Raw genomic sequence first — 25,434 nt, 5'->3', positions numbered from 1 at the left:
TGAGCAAGTACAAATTTTTGTAAAAAATGTGTATATTAGATTTAAGCTAAGGTGGAAAGCGGTAAACCGAATAAAACGTGATTTTGTGATTTTTTTTGCCTGGTCAAGCACAATCATTGAAATTTCGCAATTTATTTATAACAAACTCGCCGCTTTTTTACTTTTTGATTATCCAACGCGAATAATACAGATTTAAATTTTGGTCCAATTTCGCCCATTTTTTGGACAATATATTGGCCTAGTAACACCTTGTACCAAAATTAATTTTTTTTCCAAGATATTTAATTTTGTCTCCCTAGAATGGATAAATCTTACACTGTGCACTGTATTTCGAAAGTGTTTCGTTTCGAATTACATAATAACCCCCCAGTTTACATATTTACTTATATGTGTAGCATCGAATAGAGGTTTCTTATATGATCGGTGGTATGTATTGGCCTTCATTTCGTTTTCCATTCGTTTTACACAAATTCATTCAATGAAATAAAAACATCATTCATTTTCTGCCGAAGTGGAATTTTATATATATATTTTTATTTTTTATTTTTATTAAAAAATGTGTGTCTTCAATGGGATTTCAATAATGCATTTATAATATATAGAATATATATATAGAATTTATAAATATTTCAGATAATTTTTTGTTAGCATATGTATATATGTATGTATATTGTAATTTAATAATAAAAAAAAGAAAAGAAATAAGTTTAAGATATTTGAAAAAAAAAAAATACAATATTATAAATAAAATAAAAATTGTAATGTGATTATGTTAAAGCCTAAACATAAAATTCCAATTCGTTTCATGGTTATTATTTTCTGTTGTTGTTGTAGTTTTGTGGTGGTGTAATATTTTTAGAAAAAAATAAAAATACAAGTAAACATTTTTCAAGAAAATGTCAGACACACATGATGGTGAATAAAACATTTTCAAGTTGATGAAAAACTTTTAACATTAAAAAAAAAAACAAAAAAAGCTAAAAGAAAGATGATGGATGGTTGGTTGTGTTCTGTTGTGGTGTTGTTTAAAAAAGCAGCTACATTTTTGTATTTTTCATTCTTTTTCAAAAAGGTGTTCGTTTTTGTTTCTTTTTAACTTTTTTTTTTAAATTTTGCAAATTTTTTGCTGATTTTTATTTGGATTTTTTCAAAAATGTTTTTAATTTTTTTTTGTGATTTTTATATATATTTTTAAACCTTCTGAGGTTGTTACTTTTTATTTAAATTTTTTAATAAAATTTTACGATTTTTTTGTAAGGGTTTTTATGTTTTTTTTCTTTCTTTTAATAAATTTTTTGTTTCAAGTAGCAAACAATCGTTTTATTTAATTTTTCTTCTTTGTGGTTGTTGTTGTTTTGTTCTTTTTTAATATTTTTTATGCATTTTCATATTTTGTTTTCAATTTTTTAAAGTTTTTATTTTTTCGATTTTTTTGTTGATTTTTTTTTCTTATTTTTTAATTTAAAAAATTCTTTTCATAAATGATGTTGAAAGGATAAAAACAAAATAAACATTTGTTTTGTTAAAACTCAGCAAGTTATAAATGAAGGACAAATTAAAATTTATTCAAGAATATGAAAATTAATTTAAAATTAAATCAAGTATAGTTCGAATTTAGTGTAGTAATAAAGAAGAAGTGTACTGCAGCAGCCTGAACTTGAAAATTCCATTGAAAGGCTGAGCATGACCAATTTGTTTGTTTGTTTTTCTTGTGAAACTTGCTTGGGACTTTTGAATAAATTGAATTGAAAATTAAACTGCAAAAAAATAAAAACAGAAGAAAATATTTTAAAGCTGTATGATGATGGATGATTGAAATGAAAATACAAAAAAATGCAAAAAATATGTTTGAAGTTTGCTGAGCTTTGTTGCTTTAAAAAAGTGTTTTTTGTTGTTAGTTAGTGTTTTGCTACTAAACTTTTTGTTTAATTATGTTGGCTGTAGTTGTTGTTTTTATAATTTTAAATCTTTTTTTTGGTTTCTTTCAAGTTTTTCCTTTGTTTAATTGGTAGGCACAGTTTCACGAACGTTGTGAACTTGCAACACAGCGACGGCTTCTTCAACCTTGGCTTTAAGGGCCTCAGGATCTTCAATCATGTGCAAGAGTTCGGAATTTTCGATTTCCAGCAACATGCCAGTGATCTTACCGGCCAAAGATGGATGCATACGTTCGATCATTGGATACAAACGTTCGCCCAAAATCTGTTTTTGCTCTTGTGCTGTAGCATTTGCCAACAAAGAAGCCAAAAGTTTTTCGGGTCCTGCAATGAAAACATAAAATTAGTATTATTTTCCTACATCTTTCACTATAAAAATAACTTACCCTTTTGATGCATCTGTGGGACGGGTTGAGGTGCTGGGACTTGTTGCACTGTTGGGTTGCGTACATTGGTGTTGTACTTGTAGTTGGCAGCACGCTGTTGAGCAGCATTTGCTGGCAAATGAGGACCAGCCAAAGCAATATTGGGAGCTGGAATAGATTGTTGTCCAGTGATAGCACGAGCACCGCTATTGCGCATGGTGTTGGCAGCGGCAGCATGAGCTCCTTGAACAGCTTGTGGTTGACCACGAGCACCACCAGCAGCTTGTGGGCGGTACTGAGCAGTACCAGCGGGAGCCATGGCGGCATTTTGGAAGCCTCCGGCAGCGGGAGCGGCACCAGCCTGAGCTGGGCGAGGCACATGAGCAGCCCAGCGTGGTGTGTTACGCATTTGTGTAGGCACTTGTGGACCCAAGAAACGTTGACCGGGTCCCATGGTGGGCACGAAGAAACCACCAGCAGCATTATGTTGGAATATTTGACCAAGTTGTTGCATACGCATACCACCCATGTGACGCATGTACTGAGAGGCAAGGTGAGCCTTGCGCACTTCTTTGCGTTGGGCCAAGGCAACATACAAAGGTTTCGAGCCCATAACGCGACCATTCAATTCGGTGACAGCACAAGTAGCTTCATTGGGAGCCACAAAGCAGACGAAGCCAAAGCCTTTAGAGCGGCCTTCTTCATCAGTCATTACCTTGGCGGATGTAATTGTACCATACAAAGAGAATTCCTTGCGCAAACGTTCGTCATCGATGGTGTCATCCAAATTCTTGACGTACAAATTGACACCGTATACGGAATCTTGGCGTTTCTTTTTCAATTCTTCGAACTTACGTTTAAGTTCCTGTTGGCGTTCGGCCTTCTTTTGGGCACGAGCAACATACAAGGTCTTACCCTCACCCATGTCCTTAGCATTGAGGGCTTCGACGGCGGCTTCAGCAGCCTCAGTAGTCTCAAAGGCAACAAAGCCGAAACACTTGCTCTTACCATCGTCTTTGGTCATGACCTTGTAGCTGGTGATTTTACCGTAAGGCTCAAACATTTCCTTCAATTTCTCATCGTTAACGTCATCGGGGAAGTTCTTAACGTAGACGTTAGTGAACAATTTAGCCTTTTCGCCGAGCTCCTTCTCGCGTTCCTTGCGGGGAATGAATTTGCCAACGTAAACTTTCTTACCGTTCAACAACATACCGTTCACTTTGGCAATGGCCTTATTGGCGGCCTCTTCAGTTTCGAAATGTACAAAACCGTAACCCTTGGATTGACACTTATCGTCTGTAGCTACTTTGCAGCTCAAAATATTACCAAATGCCGAGAAAGTATCATAAATGGCTTTGTTATCAATGCTCTTGTCCAAGTTTTTGATGAAAACATTACCAACACCGGAACGACGCAATGAGGGATCACGCTGAGACCACATAATGCGAATGGGTTTATCACCGATTAAATCAAAATTCATGGTATCCAAAGCACGCTCAGCTAAAAAAATAAAAACAAAAACGATTAAATATATTGTTAATTAAAATAAGCTAAGCTAAGTCAAGTTTGTAATGTGGTTTTTAATACTTTTGTCTGAGATTCCTCTGGAACTTGTTTGGAGACAATCCGATTTCAACATTGATAATATAATAACTTTCTTAATTAATCTTATACGGTTAAAAGGAGAACATTTGAAATGATAAACTGAAACTTTTCAACTTCTGTAATGTTCAAGTTATATGAAAAAATTACATGGTAAGTCAAGCTATTTATTTTTTTTGGTAACGTACTAAAAGAATCTCTAAATATTGGGACATTTGTAACTTTTCTACTTCTGTCATTTTCAGGAAATATGAAATAATGACATGGTAAGTCAAGCTAATGATTTATCTAGCAACAATGAATCTTAATCGGTTAAAAATGGAATAAATCTAACCAATCAATGGGTAGAAGTTGCAAACAGAACTTTTGGAAACGTAGGTACTAAAAGGATCTCTAACTATTTTTGTTTGGGACATTTGTAACTTTTCTACTTCTGCCATTTTCTGGAAACATTAAATAATGACATGGTAAGTCAAGCTTATGATTTATATAGCAACTATGAATCTTAATCGGTTAAAAATAGAATAAATCTAACCAATCAATGGGTAGAAGTTGCAAATAGAACTTTTTGGAAACAGACTGTTAAACTATTTTTGTTTGGGACATTTGTAACTTTTCTACTTCTGTCATTTTCAGGAAATATTAAATAATGACATGGTAAGTCAAGTTAATGATTTATCTAGCAACAATGAATCTTAATCGGTTAAAAATGGAATAAATCTAACCAATCAATGGGTAGAAGTTGCAAACAGAACTTTTGGAAACGGTACTAGGTACAAAAAGGATCTAACTATTTTTGTTTGGGACATTTGTAACTTTTCTACTTCTGCCATTTTCAGGAATATTAAACAATGACATGGTAAGTCAAGCTAATGGTTTATTTAGCAACAATGAATCTTAATCGGTTAAAAATGGAAAACAATCTAGCCAATCAATGGGTAGAAGTTGCAAATAGAACTCTTCGCTTAAAAAACTCTTTCAACCATTTTGTTTGTGATATTTGTAACTTTTCTACTTCTGTCATTTTCAGGAAATATTAAATAATGACATGGTAAGTCAAGCTTATGATTTATATAGCAACTATGAATCTTAATCGGTTAAAAATGGAATAAATCTAACCAATCAATGGGTAGAAGTTGCAAACAGAACTTTTGGAAAGGTAGGTACTAAAAGAATCTCTAATTATTTTTGTTTGGGACATTTGTAACTTTTCTACTTCTGTCATTTTCAGGAAATATTAAACAATGACATGGTAAGTCAAGCTAATGATTTATCTAGCAACAATGAATCTTAATCGGTTAAAAATGGAGTAAATCTAACCAATCAATGGGTAGAAGTTGCAAATAGAACTTTTTGGAAACAGACTGTTAAACCATTTTTGTTTGGGACATTTGTAACTTTTCTACTTCTGTCATTTTCAGGAAATATGAAATAATGACATGGTAAGTCAAGCTTATGATTTATCTAGCAACAATGAATCTTAATCGGTTAAAAATGGAATAAATCTAACCAATCAATGGGTAGAAGTTGCAAACAGAACTCTTTGTATATAAAACTCTTTCAACCATTTTCTTTGTTATATTTGTAACTTTTCTACATCTGTCATTTTCAAGAAATATTAAATAATGACATGGTAAGTCAAGCATATGATTAATCTGGCAACTATGAATCTTAATCGGTTAAAAATGGAAAAAAAATTTAACTGATCAATGGGTAGAAGTTGCAAATAGATATTTTTGGAAACTTACTAAAAGTATATCTAACTATTATTGTTTGCGAGATTTGTAACTTTTCTACTTCTGTCATTTTCAGGAAATATTAAATAATGACATGGTAAGTCAAGCTAATGATTTATATAGCAACAATGAATCTTAATCGGTTAAAAATGGAATAAATCTAACCAATCAATGGGTAGAAGTTGCAAACAGAACTTTTGGAAACGTAGGTACTAAATGGATCTCTAACTATTTTTGTTTGGGACATTTGTAACTTTTCTACTTCTGCCATTTTCAAGAAATATTAAATAATGACATGGTAAGTCAAGCTAATGATTTATATAGCAACAATGAATCTTAATCGGTTAAAAATGGAATAAATCTAACTAATCAATGGGTAGAAGTTGCAAATATAACTTTTTGTATATAAAACTCTTTCAACCATTTTCTTTGTTATATTTGTAACTTTTCTACTTCTGTCATTTTCAGGAAATATTAAATAATGACATGGTAAGTCAAGTTAATGATTTATCTAGCAACAATGAATCTTAATCGGTTAAAAATGGAATAAATCTAACCAATCAATGGGTAGAAGTTGCAAACAGAACTTTTGGAAACGGTACTAGGTACAAAAAGGATCTAACTATTTTTGTTTGGGACATTTGTAACTTTTCTACTTCTGCCATTTTCAGGAATATTAAACAATGACATGGTAAGTCAAGCTAATGGTTTATTTAGCAACAATGAATCTTAATCGGTTAAAAATGGAAAACAATCTAGCCAATCAATGGGTAGAAGTTGCAAATAGAACTCTTCGCTTAAAAAACTCTTTCAACCATTTTGTTTGTGATATTTGTAACTTTTCTACTTCTGTCATTTTCAGGAAATATTAAATAATGACATGGTAAGTCAAGCTTATGATTTATATAGCAACTATGAATCTTAATCGGTTAAAAATGGAATAAATCTAACCAATCAATGGGTAGAAGTTGCAAACAGAACTTTTGGAAAGGTAGGTACTAAAAGAATCTCTAATTATTTTTGTTTGGGACATTTGTAACTTTTCTACTTCTGTCATTTTCAGGAAATATTAAACAATGACATGGTAAGTCAAGCTAATGATTTATCTAGCAACAATGAATCTTAATCGGTTAAAAATGGAGTAAATCTAACCAATCAATGGGTAGAAGTTGCAAATAGAACTTTTTGGAAACAGACTGTTAAACCATTTTTGTTTGGGACATTTGTAACTTTTCTACTTCTGTCATTTTCAGGAAATATGAAATAATGACATGGTAAGTCAAGCTTATGATTTATCTAGCAACAATGAATCTTAATCGGTTAAAAATGGAATAAATCTAACCAATCAATGGGTAGAAGTTGCAAACAGAACTCTTTGTATATAAAACTCTTTCAACCATTTTCTTTGTTATATTTGTAACTTTTCTACATCTGTCATTTTCAAGAAATATTAAATAATGACATGGTAAGTCAAGCATATGATTAATCTGGCAACTATGAATCTTAATCGGTTAAAAATGGAAAAAAAATTTAACTAATCAATGGGTAGAAGTTGCAAATAGATATTTTTGGAAACTTACTAAAAGTATATCTAACTATTATTGTTTGCGAGATTTGTAACTTTTCTACTTCTGTCATTTTCAGGAAATATTAAATAATGACATGGTAAGTCAAGCTAATGATTTATATAGCAACAATGAATCTTAATCGGTTAAAAATGGAATAAATCTAACCAATCAATGGGTAGAAGTTGCAAACAGAACTTTTGGAAACGTAGGTACTAAATGGATCTCTAACTATTTTTGTTTGGGACATTTGTAACTTTTCTACTTCTGCCATTTTCAAGAAATATTAAATAATGACATGGTAAGTCAAGCTAATGATTTATATAGCAACAATGAATCTTAATCGGTTAAAAATGGAATAAATCTAACTAATCAATGGGTAGAAGTTGCAAATATAACTTTTTGTATATAAAACTCTTTCAACCATTTTCTTTGTTATATTTGTAACTTTTCTACTTCTGTCATTTTCAGGAAATATGAAATAATGACATGGTAAGTCAAGCTAATGATTTATCTAGCAACAATGAATCTTAATCGGTTAAAAATGGAAAAAATCTAACCAATCAATGGGTAGAAGTTGCAAATAGAACTTTTTGGAAACGGACTGCTAAAACTATTTTTGTTTGCGACATTTGTAACTTTTCAGGAAATATGAAATAATGACATGGTAAGTCAGGCTAATGATTTAGCTAGCAACTATGAATCTTAATAGGTTAAAAATGGAATAAATCTAACCAATCAATGGGTAGAAGTTGGATATGTAATAGGTATTTTGGAAGCAAATTATAATTTTAGAAAATAATAAGTAAGAGAGCTATTTGGGTAGAAGTCGAATCTACACCAATGTAGTATACATTAGGAGGATAAAGATTGAAAAATCGATATCCATATTTTCTATGTTAATCAATTAGTAATCGAGATAGGGATTAAAAATAGGTAGAAAACCGAGGTAGCCGTGGTTTTATTGCTTATATCTGACATTTGTGGGTCAATTTTCTCGAATTTAAATAGCAACCTAAGCGGGAATATAGGGTGTATATCGATGCATAAATAATGTATTTTTAAGTTATTTGGGGTTTTCGAACTGTGTTGATCCAGATGGGGTCGTGCAAATGAAAAATGTAGAATGACAAATTTATATATAAAAACTGCACTAAGAGATAAAATAGTTTAAGAGATACTCAGTCTCCTAAAGTTTTTAATCTAATTAATCCCTTTTCAATATTCTAAGATTACATTTTAAATTTAATCGCTGGAGAAATGGTTAAACATTTTTTGAAATTATCACGGCTTATGTTCCTATAAACGCGATAAGCAAACAAATGCACGTGTTGGAATGCGTACAAGTGGCAATAATACATTTATTATAAAATAAAACTTTCTCACACTCAGCAAAAACACAATAAAATAAATTGAAAAAACAGAAGAGTACATTCACTTTTATATTACATGAATAATGAATAAACATTTTAGCATTCCAAAGAAAGGCAATGACCTCCCAAAAATAATAAATAAAAAAAGAAGAAACAAAAAGGTGAAAGTTACAAGCTTAATAAAAAGAAATAACAAAATAAAAAACGCAGATAAAATAAATAAACAAAATATTTTAAAAATGCGCAGTTATTTAAATTAATTTTTTTCGAAATCAACAAAGAAATAATGAAAATTAAAACACTACTCTACTCTATAAGCATTTGAAATGGCCTTGGCAACTTGTAATGAATTTATAACAAAAAAATACGTGTGTATTTGTAGTTATTACTGTAAAATGAATTCTATTGAAAAAAGAAATTATACCTATGTGTAGATACATATGTACGAACGAAGTACCTACATGTAAATAAATAAATAAATATAAGAAACTGGTATAAGAAATGAAATAATAAAATAAGTAGGTATATGAATGAATGAATGCAAGCAAGTAAGCAGCATATGCCACGTTTGTATTAAACCGTCAAACAAAAATAAATAAGAAGTGAAACCAGTTTCAAATTGAAATACATTTCAATTTGGAAAAAATAAATACGAAACATAAAATTAACAAAAATAGACTTGAAATGTGTTAGGAAATAAAAACGTGTGCAAAAAATTAAATAATCCACACACACTAACACACACAAATACAATTAACCTAAAATAATCAAATACTCATCATTTCATCAGCCATAAGTACAAACGAAAAATGCTGGAAATAAACCCTCTGCAATAAAATATTTGTTAAAACGTATCTTTACTTCTTCTGTAGCTACAGAGTATAAAAATGTGTACATATTTCTTCAAATACAACCACCTTAATGCAAAACACTCAAAATTATTCGATTTGATTAGAGAAAAGAGAGACGGAAAAGAAAACGAAAAACGAATATGTTGTTTGTTCTGCTGTGCGCTCTTCTTTTCAAAGAACTATCAAAACAAAAAACATGTGTTTCTTTTCCCCCTTTTTCACAAAAAAAAAAATTGTTACTAGACGACAAAAGATTCGATTTAAATGTGTCTAGCTAACAATAAATGAACGGAAATAATGAGGTAGATACAAATGTTTTGTCATTGTCATAAGAAAAATAAATTCCAGTTTCTTTTCATATATAGAGGTAGTATCAACTGAAAGTATGTGTTATCGTATTTTGCTTTGTGTAGAGCAGCTTAAACCTTTAGAATCGTAAAATGATTCCGGTAAAGAATCAAACATTTCTGGTAATTGATTCTTTTGTTTTTAAAATAATGAATTAAAAAAATATTCAATACAGGGAGCTTAGAGACAAATTGATGTTCTGAAAATCGCATGATTTTGTACACTGCAGCTGTTTTGTTTACTCGATAGTAAAACGTGTAAACTGACAAAATATTTTACTCGGCTTCGATTTACAGAACAATGGGGAGTTTTCAGCTTATTCATCCCTATGTATGCATCATACGAAATTTTATAAATATAGGTAAAAATGTTGTATAAGTAGTACCTAATTTTTAAATAGAAAATACCAAAAATAGTTGTACAACTATTGTAAAAGCAGATGACATACAACATCTACAATAGCTCGAGAACTGAACAGTTTCTATTTTTTATTTATAAAATGATTAAAAACAAAAATGCATTCACGGTAATGCATTTATTGTCCAATAACTTGGAACGAAATCGTCATAAATTTACAACTCTAATCCCTATTAACAGTACTTCAGATTCTTAGACTAATGCTGTAAATTATTTTCCCCGCTTACTTATGGTTTCGAAGTTATACTGTAATAAGAGTAGTATTTTTATGTGTCGGAGATAAAAACATCTTGAACGAGAAAAAATATTATGCAGACGCTTTTCGATAACGGCTCCTTAGAAAAATAAAATAGCTTAACACCGATTTTTGATAATCCATATAGGTAGTACATAAAAAAAATTTAATAAAAAAAATATACTTATCTATAGTAATTGGCAATTCAAGCCCTATGGAATTATTCTTTTAGGAGATACCTGTTTACGATTTCATTTATTAATTATAATATTAAGCCTAAATGGCCAAAATAACAATAATACATAGTAATAACACCTGAAGTGAAACAATAAATGAATCACGAGTGATGTAAATTAATATTATGGTTTCAATATTGTTTACCAAACAAATTAATTTTAAAATGTAACAAAATATAATTTAAGCTCATAACAGTGTGTCCCTTTGTTTAAGCAAATTATTTTCTTACAAAAATAATTAGTCATACGTTTGGTATTTAATGAGGGGAATTCTCCTTTTTCATTTACTAAATAGAGTAACAAAATGAACACAATAAGAGTGCAGTCATACTTTAATTCATATACATATGGCAAAAAAAAATGCAACGTTTACAGATAAACCAGAAGAATAAATTTAAAAACTACAAAACAAAAGTAATTGAGTCCAGACTTTTTTAAACGCTATCGATCAATAAAATATGTAAAATAATATGTATAGATATGTAAATAAACTTACCATCAGCTGGTTGCTGGAAGTTAACGTAGGCATAGCCTAAAGAACGACGAGTTATGATGTCGCGACATACTCGAATGGATAATACTGGACCAGCATCAGAGAATTTCTCAAAAAGTCCAGCTTCATTAATATCCTGATGCAAATCACCAACGTAAAGGGAAGCCATTTGATAGTTAGGACCACCCGTGTTCATTTCTTGTAGAAAAGTAAGGTATATAAAATAGTTTTCTCTCTTTATCAAAAAAAGGAAATCTTACAAAGACTTGTTCCTCTTAATTTGATGAATTAAGAAATACTTTACGATGTATAAAAAATCTACACAAAGGAAAAACTCAAAAGAAACTGCAAAGAAAATAAAAACAAATAATGTTATTATTAATATGTATTATAAATAATATATAGGTATAAAATATTAAGTAAAGATCATACAACAGTGGATCTGTTCGTTTGCATACTAGTTTTTACTATTTTTTATTGGAAAATAAACGATCAGTATGCGAACAAACTCAATAATAGCACTTTCAAAGCCACAAAAACACATCAACAATGGCAACTCTAGCTAAAAAAAAAAATTGAGTGAGTTTTTTTGAGTTCTTTTCATTGGAATGTGAGAATCTTTAAAGAGTAGAATTTCGAGAACAAAAGGGAGAAAAAATATCACACTACTACAGTTATATGAATTTTTAGGCGTGTTTTTTCCTTATGAAATATTTAATTCAAAACTTTTTCTTATATTTGTATTAATTCTGTACTTTATCTTCAACACCAAAACTAGATTAATATTACAATATTAACATTTTTTTCAATGGAATTTCCCAACAAAAATTCTTTCTCTTTTCATCACATTCAGTTTTCTATGCATCTATTGCATTCACTCGTTTTTTTATAGAAGAGCCACACCACGTTTTTTCTTTTGTGCATGAAAAAATTTTGCAATCATTGTTCAGTTCACATTTTATTTTAACTTACGTTTTTACACTTTTTCGATTTTTGCTACTTTTTACAATTTTTTTTGTTAATTTTTTATTTTTATATTTTTTTTGGGTTTTTTTATTTTTTTTAATTTCACAAAAAAATGTGATAAGCCGTGTTCTTCAACTCACGACCGCTCACCAAAACGGACTCGACTCGTTTAACGGTCGGTTAGAAATGAAAGAGAAAATTCGATGAAAATTTCCAACAAAAAAAAATACGTCCATTAATGAAGAAAAGTTGCCAGATTATATATTAAAATATGAAGTGCTGGCACTTATTTTAATATAAAGCTGCTGCAAATCATGTATAATTTAAGCAATTCACAAAGTTTATTGTGTTTGTAATTATAATTTTTCATTTTAAAATGCAAATAATGCTTTGTATAAAATTAATTAAATTAAATATTTCATAATCAAAACATGTGGCATTACCATGGAATGTTAAACAACTCTATTGTTATCTCTTTTCTACTTATGCATTTACTATGCACGGGAAAAGTTGTGTCATCAAAAACAATAAGTGTTATATGTGGCATTGCCACACCATTTTAAATAAAATTATTCTTTTTAGCGTTTTTTCAGAAAACTTATTTAAGAAAAATAAAATTCAATAATGATTTTGTTAAACGCTAAATATCGGTTAATCTAATTTGTGCTTTGCTAAAACTTTATTCTTAATTAAGAAATAAACTAATTCCCCAAGAATAAATTCCATACCTTAAGTCATTGGCTGATTTTTTTTATTCGATTCGAAATTTTCAGGAGATGGTTTGTAAAGAAAAAAATTCAAAAAATCCAGTTAAAACTCGGAAATTTTTTTGGAGACCAGTCAACTGTAATAAAAAAGCTCCCTAAAGTATGCAGTACTAATTTAGATATTTTATTTGCAAATAAATAAGAACAGTCAGGTGTATATGGGTTGGAGAAACTTGAAAAACTAACATTAGTAATTGCTACCGGGCGAAGCCGCAGTCAACTAGTTTCAATTAAAAATAATATATTTCTAATTAACTTAAATGAGTTTGGAAATGTTTATGGTATCAAAACTTTAAATAAAATGTTACTTGGAGGTTGCATAAGTTTGAACATTTATTTCACAAAAAATACTAACCTTTGTGGCCTAGCAATAGCCATCAATTTGTTCACTTAGCAAACAATTTTTTGTCTCGTAAGTACAACTATTTTCGATGTTATTTTCTTGTTCTAACAACCCTGTCCGAACAATTGTTCGCACAACTATGTCTGACATCAAATGTCATTTACCCCTCGTCTTGACGAGACATTGTTTTATAAGCACAGGAACAAAATTTGTTAAATTAAAAGATCTGAGCCAGTTATCAGATGAAAAGGTTGTCTGAAAACCAGGTTTGGACAATCCAATGACCTGAAATTAATATTTTAATCAGAAGAACTTATACAGATAACCTCAAAAGTGAGTAAACACAACAAATAATTTTTGTTTAAATAATGAAAATCCTAAAATCTATACATCGATTACAATTTAAATGTTTCGGGCTGAATAATAATTTCCGACTATAATGATTTTTATGATCTTAAAAAAATTAAAAAAATCACTGGTGTTTACTCAATTTTTAGTCTATCTGTACATATTTAGGTAGAACTTATAAAGTCTGGAGATATATTTAAGTCTTATAATAAATAGGTGTCCATATGCATATTAACTTACCTTTGTCTTCGCGTCTATATTACAAGTTTGGTTGTTTTCAATTCGATTAAGAAAAATCCACAAAAATATTGAATCAGGGAACTCACAGCAAAGGACATAGATTTATAATGCGCACAGAAATTGAGAAAAAATGTAATAGATCAGAAAATCCTTGCAGAGTTTTAAAATTTTATATAAAATTTCCAAGTCTATTAAAAAATTATTTTAAATGACGACACATATACAGCTCAAAACATTTAACATTCCATTAGCGTTTAAAGGAATATTTGAAAAAGTTATTATTTTTGCACAAAATCAAAATAGTACATTCAAATAGAACCGGGATATAATGAAACGGACATTTTTTGATTTTCAAAAAGACGAACAAAAAATATTTAAACTTTTTTTGGTTTTGATTGCGAGAATATTTTATTGTTTTTTTACAAACATATAGAAAAAAAAACTAATGATTTTTATATCATTTATTTATAAAACTGAAAATTGGTTCAATGAATAACTGTTTTATTTAGAAAGGGTAGTTTTTAAAGTATGTATGTCTCTATGGTATGTATGTGGAATACAAAATTATTTCTTTTTCGACTTTCCACGACCTTTACTCCTTTTGGCTGCTTTTTTTTGTGCTCGCCTAAATTTACGCCAATGTTTTTGTATCACTCGGGCCGATCGATTCATCATAAAAAGTAGAATTTTTTGTTCGTGTTGGCGTTTTTCTTCTTCTTCCTTTGAACGCACAATTCTTTCATATTCCAGTTCCTCCCTGTTATATTCGATCAAAAATGCATCGAATAATTCCTTTTGTCGTTCGTATTCGCTTTGAAGAAACATGTTTTCCTTGATTTTATCCCCCATAGTTTGATCAAACTTTTTAATAAGGGCTTGCAATTGAAGAAGTAATTTATTTCTATAAATATTAAAAAAAATAAACATTATATCCTGCGCTCAGGATTTCACATAATATATTGAATATCTATTTCATATTTGTAAATTTCCAAATATCCTCGTTCTAAAGGGAGAGTACAAAAAATTGTCCTGATTATAAAGATTGCAATACATACTTTTCATCTCTGGCTAATCTTTCTTGCTTTAAATTATCTCTTAATAAATGTTCGTAGCTTATTTTTATTCGCTCAAGTTCTTCTTCAAGCTCTTTTTGTTTAACCACACTGGACGCATGAATTTGTCGAATATTGCGACTAGATCGAACTCTATAAATGTAGGTTTATTTTAGTTTAAAATAAATACCTTTTGTTTACATTAGTTTCTTACATTTCTTGTTTAATCTTTATGTTGTTTTCATATTTACATGTGGCCAAATCTTTTTCATATTTTTGAATGATGCCATCCTTGGCAGCTAGTTTCCATTTCAAACTGATACGCTGACTTTTTAATAAATCCTGAAAAACTATTTATCAAAAAAATGGCAGATAAGTTGCTTCGTTATAATTTCGTATTAATGCCGAATTGTATAAATGTAGAATTAAGTGGATCGAAATATGCATTTTTCATGTTCAGCCCAATTATGAATAAAAAATTCCGCGGGAGCTTGTTCCCCGGGAGTTTTTTCCCATTGAATTTGAATAGGAAAAATGAGAAAAGGGAAAAAACTCCCGGGGAATTTTTATTCATAATTGGGCTGGTTACCTTTAATATTCCTTTTAATACATTCATTTTCATGATATATTTCGTGAATTTTTTTCTCTTTGTTCAGTTCTGATATTGCGGATTTCTTTAAGCGTTGCTCGGTTATTTTTAGAAGCAATTCAAATGAATGTATTAGAGATTTATCAGCTGGTTTTAAATCATCCAACCAATCATTAAAATATTCCAAAACATGAAAGTTTTCATGAAAAAAGTCAATAATTTTAATCAGACGATAGTTTAGATGAGGCGCTGTAGATGTCGCATCCATATTCTAAAATAAATGTTAAAATATTTAAAGATATACACAATTATTAAAACAATTGATTTACCTTCTCCTTAATATATTGTTCTATCCATACTATACAATTTTCATATTCCGATCCATTTAAACGTTGGCGTACACTAATGAGATTTTCAAAAATTTGTGGTAATATTAGAGATATGCGAAGTTTATCCAATGAATCTCGCATTATTCTTATGATGCTATTTATTTGCGATTGCCGTTCTAGGGAGATTTCTTTAAAATGTTAAGAAAAGGTTAGACATTAAAGAAATATGTGTATTAATCTAAATAAAAGCTCCACAAATATTAACTTTATATTTTTTAATTTAAGCAAATATATATCTACTTTGTGATGAACAATGTTATTCAAAATTGTTACTTGCCTTCATTGTCCGCTGCACAGTTAATTTGTTTAAAATTTTGCGGCTTTTGTTTAAGTTTTTTGTTAAACATATTTCTTGCTATTTACTCTTAACTTTGATTAATTTTCTAAATACTTGCACTCTTCGTTAATGTTTAATGTATAAAAATTAACCAATAATTTGAAGAAAATAATATATAAATAAAATAATAAAAGTATTTGGTTGCTATGGTTGTCGATTTCACAAAAAAAATAATGGGGGGGTGTTGCACACAGTTGTAAGAATTTATCAAATATTTGACTAAAATCAGACAATCTTTATTTGATCTTACATGACTGAACTGGGCGACTGGTCCTTGGGGACTTTAACTCGCAGCATCAGCTCTGGCAATTTAACCTAGCGGAACAAATCGACGAATCCACCTTCTTCTAATTGAATGACGATGGTGTCCCAGACATTCCCAGACATCACAATAGCGAGTTCGAGTCTAATGAACTACACAACCTGGCGAGCAGTAGTTTTTCAAGGATCAAACCACTTACCCAACGATTTCATCGTCTCTGAACGTCGTATTTGCATCAGCCAAAAGTAAGCACACTAGCACGACTTTACAGACTTCACCGATCGCACCTTCAATGATCTTCCAACACCCTAAAACGTACACCAAGCAGAGAGGAAGTTCCACGACACTTCATTCCAGCTGGTCGATTATCCGTAGTGCGGTCGCACTTCCCAGCAGAAGCATCGAGACTCGAAGATGACATCCGAAGTACCAATCCAGACGGCCCATGGATATCGCAGCTGAATGACGATAGCAACAGGTTGGTAAATCAGGCTAAGCTGAAAAAATGAACTGCAACATGAGTTCAGGTGTTGGTAATTTGTGGTCTACAGTTCGGTCTCCACCTAACCCGACGAAGAAGGACCATACCCGAAACTGAACGGTGCGTGCGATCAGCCGACTTTTTATTCAGCACTCAGAGAGAGATAAGGCGAAACGAAGTTTTGTTCGCAAACTACACAAACTTCCAGTATCGGACATATCACAGCTTTTTACGTCAACAGAAGTTATAGAATCCATCAATACAGCCAAACCATCCACTCGATTGGCCTAGAATATTCATGCTGATCTTAAAACACCTTGGTAATTGGTGTTTTAAGGTAGAGTCATAACAATCCTCAAACCAGGGAAGGATGCGAAGGAGGAAAAATCATACAGGCCGAAGACTCTTCTCCTACGCCAGCTGACCTGTCACCTACCAACAGCTCGTCACCTTTGACAGGCTGTGTACCTCCTCAGCTCATGACCCTGCAATCACCCACAAATTGCAAAGTATAAATAAGGTCCTCAATGTGCTAGCCGGCAGCACTTGGAAAATGGATAAAGAAATCTTGATGTCAAATCAAAATGATGCCTTAAGGTCTGCCACAGGCTACATGTAAATTACCTCGGAACATCACCTATACGAGGAAACGAAGATTCTTCCAGTAAAAGAACACAACCTCATGTTGGTAAAACAGTTCCCTCTGGGATGTCATCAGGGGAGCCATTCTAGCTTCAACATTCAGGCATAAAAACTATTTAGAAAGAAGCCCCGTCCGAATACTATTTTTTTAGATTGATGCAGAAACGCTCTCTCTGGGATACGTTTCACTTCATAACAGAGTATCCGAAATTGGCTTGATTCGTTCTTGAGGTCAAAAGATAAGCAGTTCTTTTGGCTTGGAATCCATATGTTGCCAGAAAGATGAGAAAATGTCAATGGCAAGTACTTTGAATAAATCTATATTGTACAAATGTTTCAAAATAAAAATTTAAAACTTGTATTTTTTTAAACAACTCGCTGAATAGACAGACAATTTATTGGACTTGGGTCAGGGGACAAATCACGGCATTCGATATCGAGTGCACGTTCGTATAGAGACAATTTTCGATGAACGTAACTTTTTGGATCACGGTAGTCGATCGTGGCCCAAAATTTTACAATTTTAAATAAAATATGTATATTTTTTACACTAATTTTGAGAAAATATCAGACAATACGTATATTTTTGTTTATTTATTAATTTACTTCATTCTTTTGGTTGATTTGTTTACTTTTACCACAAAACGGCAGTGTTTGTTTCTTTTCGATAAAAGAGATTATCAATCGAGTACAACTTCGAGTAAATACGTTCGATAACGACTGCTGTGATCCACGTTAACTACATTTCGATGACAAAGTATTCGATTTCGAATGCGGTGATTTGGCCCCAGTATACAGATGAAGAACAATAAAAATTACTTTATTTTTTCTATAGTTTACAGTACATTTCGGTACCAAAAAAATGTTTCAATATTTATTCCAATTATTATATGTATTATCATTTATCGTTATTCTCCTGTTTTTTTTGTTTGTTTAATACTTAACATACAGTTTTCACATCAATATAGAATTTTGTTTTATTAATTATGACATCAATTTCCAAAGAAAAAAAAATAACATAAAAATAATTATAACATATAAAAAAAAAAAATAGCAAAGTAAGTAATATGTAAACATAATAAGAATAAGAAAAAAATTTAATTAACTAAAAATCTGAAAATAAAAAGAAAATGTTAAAATAAACTATGTACTATTAAACTTAATCTAATACAGCATGATACTATTTTACATAATTCCATTTTTTTTTAGTTTTTTATATAAAACTTTTTTTTTTTTTTTGTTAATTTTTGAACAACAGCGATAAATTTCCATTTGATTTTAATATAGTAATTTCTAAATTTAAATGCAATTTTTATAACAAAATATACATTTAACATTTATTTTTAAAAGAACAAATAAGGAAAAACAAAAAAGTATAAAATAAAAAGATTATTATTATTATAACTTGCCTAAAAATATACTTGTATTAATCTTTAAGATTTAGTTTTGCTTGTAAAGAAATTTGTCTAAAAATTAATATTTGTTAAGATGTAATACAATATCCATATATTGTAATAAAATGAAAACTTATTAAAATAATATATTTGTAAATTTAAATACGACATTCTTTTCAAGTTCAATATTAATTAATAACTACGAATTTCAAGGGTTTGGATAAAATATATGTATGTATGTATATGTTTGCATATTCATACATATAAATAAATAAATACATGTGTATATAGAAAAAGAATAGTAAGTAATATAGTAATAATAATTCTGCCATTGCACACTATAATCCTGTAATACGTTTCAATTAATTTAAATTATATATATTTGCCCAATTCACGATGTATACATAACTTTTTAAATTGCTTTATTTTCAAAAATTTTATTTGAAAAATTTGTTTGCTTTACAACAATGATGCAACACTACAACGTAGTTTGTGAATTGAACAATTGTGTTATTTTTTTGTTTATTTTTTCAATTATTTTGTTCCTTTAAGGGCTGGTAAGCGCTAAATCAAAATACTATTGGTTGGCAGTGAGATTTGTTGCAATTCGGCTGCTCTGTTGTAAAATGGAATTGTCAACTCCGTTTGCAGAACTTTCAAAAAAGCTTTATATTGCAAATACAAATACAAAGTTCAAGCATGGTACATATATTTTAAATTTTGTTTTATTAATTTCACAATGTTTAACTAGATTAGCAACGAAATTCAAAAAAATAAAATAAAATATTCATACAGTTATATAAAGCTAAAAATAATTAATAACAAGTAGATTCTAATGAGGGTGCAGTCGATTGCCAAACGTCCAAATATAAAGTAACAAATTTAAATTTTAAATAAAAAACGCCAGCCTTACTGTGGGAAAATAACTCTAAAACAAGATTAACTAAAACAACTCACCCCATGATTTAAGCCAAAAATGAAAGAAAATTTAAAATAAATATATTCAAAATATGCACAACCGTTGTTTAAACCTGTATCATCATGATGTTAAGCCATGAACTTAAGTTGTGGTAGACACTTCCATTAGCTGGCTGTTGGTAGTTTCATCAGCAGTTGGGTTCAGTTTAATTGTGTCCGTTGTTAGATTTTGGATTGGGGCTGTGGGTGGTTGTGCTTCTCCCCATTCTATTAAATACTGCATTTGTCCATTGGCTAGTTGACGCTTGGCACGTATGGAGAATTGTTCTCCCGATTCGATGCGATTGACAATACCAAAGTATTTATTAACAGTTTGCTTCAAATCTTCATTATATTGATGTGGAGGAGGGTTGGAGGTTTGGGAAGCAGCAGCTGCAGCAGCAGTTGCTGAAGATGTTGATGATTGGTTAGAGGATATGGAACTGCGCCGACTTGTGTTGGGTGAGTTCTTTTGGGGCCTTTGCCTCAAACGGCGACCGTGAGTAGGCAACGAATTTGTTGCTGGTGGACCAGCCGTATTCTCCACGTTAGCTGTATCCATATTTGGAGAAGAGGATACCGCAGTACTAATGTTATTGTTATTATTAGATGAAGATGTCGTTGGCGATGTCTTAGTTTGTGTGGTGGTGAATAGAGATGCGGCAGTAGTTGTTGAAGCTGCTGCAGCTGCTAATAAATCTTTGGCTTGTATGGGGAAAAAGTTTGTAGGAATGGGATTAATGGTGGTTGTACTTATAACCTGCAAAAATTCAAAATAAACATTTGTTAGAACAAACTTGAAACAGAATTAAATAGAAGGACTTGCTTAAACTTACTTCAATGTTTGATGAGAGTCTTCGAGTACGTCTTCTGCGCACTTCTTTATTTGGGCCGATTGTAATATCTTTGGCACTCAGTCTTCGCTTTATAGTGCGAACTGTCCTCGGCTGACCGGCAGCCTTGGCCAGATTGCTTGTACTTAATTTTGGAAACAAACCAGCGCTCTTAAGGGCAGCTAATTTTGAACTAAAATTTAGCGCCGTAGTATTGAAAATACCAAAGCTTACGGATTTCTTGCCACTAGATGTCGAGGCATTGACATCAGCAGCATTCTTTTTGGGTGAAATAATGCGAAATGGATTGTTCTGTCCCAAGAAATTCTTCGGTGGTGGTATTATCAAGTCTAATGAAGTTCCTCTGGAACTACTGCTGGAATTTTCATCTGATGAGGAATCGATTAAACGAGAACCTGCATAACTTTTGGATAATGTGAAAGCTTTACGTTTGCGTGAACTCTTTTCCGACTTTAATTTTTCGCCTAAATGCAATGAAGTTTGCTCCTTACACTTGGTCACACTACCTGAGGGAGACTTATGAGGACTGATAGTTTTTGTTTCTTTTTTGGGTGTTTGTTCCTTTTTACATTTTGGAGTAGACATAGCGTATGTTTCCGGTACAGGCAAGGCTGTTAGTAATGCATCATTGGCATTGTCATCTTCCACATTCATTATTTCTAAAGTGGTTACTGCTGACGTTTTCTGTAAGCTACTTGGTGTTTTGGGTTCAACGACACGTGTTGCTTCTACTTGTGGCGACAATTTAGTTTTCTTTACTTTATCCAATATACGCTTAATGGGAATTTCATCCTCTGATGTATCATCGAACTCATATACATCGTGTGAACTAGAGTCTTCATTTAGTTTGCGTTTAGATGTGGGAGTGCTCTCTATATTCATACAATTCGAGGTTATGAACTTGAAACCGGAATTTTCTGGAGCTCCATTTAAAAGTTGTAGTTTTAAATTATTAAAAATAAACTCATCATTAAATGTATCCTGTGATTTAATGGAAATTTTCTTGACCACTGGTGGTTCCAGTGAGCGCAAAGCAAAACTATTAGCATCTCGTTTAATTTCTTTGCCGCACATAAAAATCTCGACATTCTCATTAAGAGTACATTTAACTTTATCCAAAAATTCCTTCTCCGGCATCGATATCCACTACATAAAGATATGCATGTTAATATAACTTACAATTAAACTAAATTTAAGTAAAAATAGTACCTCTTTTGGTATGGGTAAGATTTTCCTTTTTTCTAATACGTAGGGGTTTATATCTTTGAGTAGATGATGACATTTATGATGCTTTTTCAAACATGATAAATTGTATAAAACCAAATGAACCAAATCTATCCAACTGGTTTGAAGTCGTCTTAGATATTCCTCGCCATCATTGCAGACTGAACAGCAGAATACGAAAAAACTGTGGAGAAAATGTATTTGAATTAATAAAAATATGAATGATTCAATAAGGAATTAATTCTATAAAGAACGAAAGCCTATGAATTAATTCATAATGATTAAGAGATATGGAATTAAGAATTAACTAAAACATACCTATCTCCTCTCAGTAGATTACTTGTACACTTTTGCGTGCAATGGTTATGATACCAGTTCAAACAACGCCAACACTGCAACATGTTATGGTCGAATTTACCAGATTTGCCACAATAGCAATAGATTTGCTCCTCATTCGACCGATGTTTATCGTCCCATGTTAGAGATTCAATCTGTAAATAAGAAATATCAAATTATTTTAAGTTTTATAATTTTCAATGAAACGAGAAAACTAACATCGTAATGCAATTCGAGGCAAGTTTCAACTTCTGTTTCTTCTTCGGTAGAACTGAATTTCGATAAATCATCTAATTTCATGGGTTTTGCACAACGTTTACACAGCCAATCATCACTACCCGGCGATGTTTCGGTCGTACATTTGCGATGGTAACCTCGACCACAACGTTCGCAAATCTCCACTTTGGATTCAGGCCGAGAACGTTTGCAGGCGACACACATTGGCTGGTCAACAGACTTTTCATCGGCTGATGTTGTATTGTTGGCAGAAGAACCTCCCAATTTGCGCATCTCGTCTGCATCACACCACACTTCAGTTTTATCGTCAAAGCGCACCAGAAATTGATTGCGTGCGGTATCAATAACTGTGCCCAGGTAGAAGCGATCATCGTGGCGCTTAATGAAAACATCTTCGCCATTTGCAAATAACGGTGCGGGAACAACAGCAGCAGTTGGCGTTTCATCAGATTCGTTCAAATATTCCTTGTTATTGTTGGTCATTTCAGGTGAGGGTGGTGTTGGTGGAGTTAGTGGTGTATTGGAGGTTGTGGTAATATTGCGAGCAGTTTGTTGTGCAAAATTTTTTGATTGTGAAATTGTATTTGTGTCGGTCGTGGTTGCTGTCGTTATTCTGCTTAGAATTTGTATACAATCTGAGGAATCTTGTGCTGCCTTTTCAATATTTTGTGCGGCGGAAGCAAAACTTTGTTTTGTTGTTGTTATGGCATTCGATTTTTCCAATTTTTGATAATTACACGACGTACTGGGGCTATTAATAGAACTGGTCGTTGAGATAATATTATTATTATTATTGTTGTTTCCAATATTTGGCATAGAGGGAGGTGTATTTTCAGGTGTTGTGGGTGGTGTGTGAGGCGTAGTCGCAGTTGTTGTGGAATCTGGTTCGTCTATGACCAAAACATCTGATTCATACATATCGGCCATTGGCAAAGCCGGACCGCTTTCAATAATGGGCTTGTGCTGAATGGCTGGTATTATTGGCGACGGCTGCTGGGCTGGTGTGGAAGCCAATGAATTTGAGGCCGACGAAGATGACGAAGTGTCGGTGTATAGATTATTAATGCATATATTTATGCGATCCAATACTACGGTGGAACTGTTTGGATTGGAGCCATTGCCCACTAGTGATGCAGTCGTTGTATTGCCACCAGCTGTTGCCGCACTATTCGAGGGTATTGTTGTTATTAATTTGGGATTTGAGTTGAGTGGTCCAGTTATTGAGTTTTCCGGTGACACATAGAATTGTGGGATTTGTATGGCAGATGCAGCTGAATGATTTTGTTGCTGCTGCTGTTGTTGCGAAGCTGTGAAATGTTGAGGAGCAAAATGTTGTTGCAGCAGTTCTGTTGTTGTTGCTGGTTGGAAATTTGATTGATGCAATAAATGTTGCGGGAACAAATGCAATTGTTTGTTGTTGTTCAAATTGAAAACATGTTGAGCATGTTGAAAACCACTTGCCGTGGTTGCCATACTTGCAGTATTTGTTGTATTCAAGGGGTTCGAGGATGATGTGACAATTCTTATATTTCGGTGATGATCAGGGCTCAATGACTGTCCAGCTTGTTGATGGGCAAAATTGTTTGTTATTAAAATTGTATTTGGATGATGTCCGGCAGTGGCGGTGATTTGTTGCGGATTTGTAGCTTCTGTAGCTGTTGCTGGTCCAGCAGTTGTATAGAAACGTTGTGGTGTTCCCAAAGTTCCTAATGTGGCTGCAGTTGTTGTATAATAGTTCTTATCAAGAGTATTTGAGTTTAATTGTAGTTGTCTCGGATCACCATATATAGCCCCAGCGGCAACTGCAGCAGCCAATTGTTGCTGCTGTTGTTGTTGCTGTGCATTGAGGAATGTATTTAGAACTGCTGCTGATGCTTGAGGCGGTGAGGTGGATACATGCTGTGCCATTTGTATCCCATGTTGAGTGCTTATGTTTGCGGTATTGAATTGGTTATTCATCATGGTGTATTATTAAATGAAATATACTCTGGTTAATGGGAATGAATTGTTCGTACGTGAAATCTGGTGGAAAAATTAAAATACCACAACAAATTTAGATCACAAATTTAATACTTGTTCTTTTTTTAATTTTTTACTTTATTTATTATATTTTATTGTTCTGTTTACACCATATAACTGAATGCTTACAATTATTTTCAATAAACTCCCTATTTTTCCCTTTAAGTTCAAGTTATACAATAAACGTGAAAACTCTTAAAATCATTCAGCAACATTACAACAGCATCAAATGTTTAAGACAAATGTATAATTACCGGCTGTATACCACATACATACAAACACATATATTTTCTATATAAAATTTAAAATACTTTTACAACTGCAAATTATCTGAGTTATTTTGAATATTTTTTAACTAAAATATATTTTACATCATTAATTTCCACATCATTTTCACTTATGATTTTTTTTGTACATAGAATATGTCTACTATGATTTTTTTTTCAATTACACTTTTTTCTTTCGTTTTCTCTGTCTGCACAGCGGAGGAGTAAAATTTTAGTTTTGCCCGACCAGACACACATTTTTACCTTTTCACATGAAAAATTTATGAAAATCTTGAATGTTTTTAGTTAGACCACTTATTGTTGCATTTGTTTAACTTGCATGCGACAACTTTAATTAATCTATATTTAAAATAAACATTAATTAAACACTTGATGTAAAATATTTTAACACCCGTCAGCCATTTTTCCAACAACTGATTTTTTTCTATCTTTTCTCTTTATTTTTCTTTTCGTATTCTTCGTTTTTACATGGTTGATATAGCGCGCGTTAAACAACCAGTGTTGCATTTTTGTGTACTAAGCTCGTCGATTGTATTTTTTTTGCCTAGTGAT

General features: G+C 31.6%; 3 protein-coding genes across 4 annotated transcripts; all 3 read right to left on the bottom strand.

Annotated features, from left to right (window-relative positions):
* Positions 1-499: 499 nt before the first annotated feature.
* pAbp (poly(A) binding protein) lies at positions 500-12,327 on the bottom strand. The gene is made up of 4 exons (XM_065510531.1): positions 12,131-12,327; positions 11,162-11,503; positions 2,324-3,802; positions 500-2,261 (listed from the first exon to the last, which is right to left on the bottom strand). The coding sequence occupies exons 2-4, from the start codon at positions 11,352-11,354 to the stop codon at positions 2,002-2,004; spliced, it is 1,932 nt and encodes a 643-aa protein (XP_065366603.1). The 5' UTR covers positions 11,355-11,503; positions 12,131-12,327; the 3' UTR covers positions 500-2,001.
* Positions 12,328-13,249: 922 nt separating this feature from the next.
* On the bottom strand, positions 13,250-15,967 carry LOC135961813 (dynein regulatory complex protein 10-like). The gene is made up of 6 exons (XM_065513427.1): positions 15,793-15,967; positions 15,464-15,734; positions 15,089-15,224; positions 14,878-15,027; positions 13,823-14,723; positions 13,250-13,519 (listed from the first exon to the last, which is right to left on the bottom strand). The coding sequence occupies exons 1-5, from the start codon at positions 15,931-15,933 to the stop codon at positions 14,387-14,389; spliced, it is 1,035 nt and encodes a 344-aa protein (XP_065369499.1). The 5' UTR covers positions 15,934-15,967; the 3' UTR covers positions 13,250-13,519; positions 13,823-14,386.
* A 3,708-nt stretch (positions 15,968-19,675) lies between these two features.
* Pcl (polycomb protein Pcl) lies at positions 19,676-25,365 on the bottom strand. 2 transcript variants are annotated; one of them, XM_065512020.1, is made up of 6 exons: positions 24,725-25,365; positions 22,559-24,598; positions 22,322-22,494; positions 21,989-22,187; positions 20,762-21,925; positions 19,676-20,685 (listed from the first exon to the last, which is right to left on the bottom strand). In XM_065512020.1, exons 2-6 carry the CDS (start codon positions 24,536-24,538, stop codon positions 20,029-20,031), a joined length of 4,173 nt encoding a protein of 1,390 aa, XP_065368092.1. In that variant the 5' UTR covers positions 24,539-24,598; positions 24,725-25,365; the 3' UTR covers positions 19,676-20,028. The 2 variants fall into 2 exon arrangements, with proteins under 2 accessions (XP_065368092.1, XP_065368093.1); XM_065512021.1 differs by having other exon boundaries at positions 25,126-25,365.
* Between the last annotated feature and the right edge of the window lie 69 nt (positions 25,366-25,434).

Source organism: Calliphora vicina, chromosome 5, assembly GCF_958450345.1.
Source record: "Calliphora vicina chromosome 5, idCalVici1.1, whole genome shotgun sequence".
Lineage (NCBI taxonomy): Eukaryota > Metazoa > Arthropoda > Insecta > Diptera > Calliphoridae > Calliphora > Calliphora vicina.
Note: the sequence above shows the minus strand (reverse complement) of the source record. Positions and strands in the feature narration are given on the sequence as shown.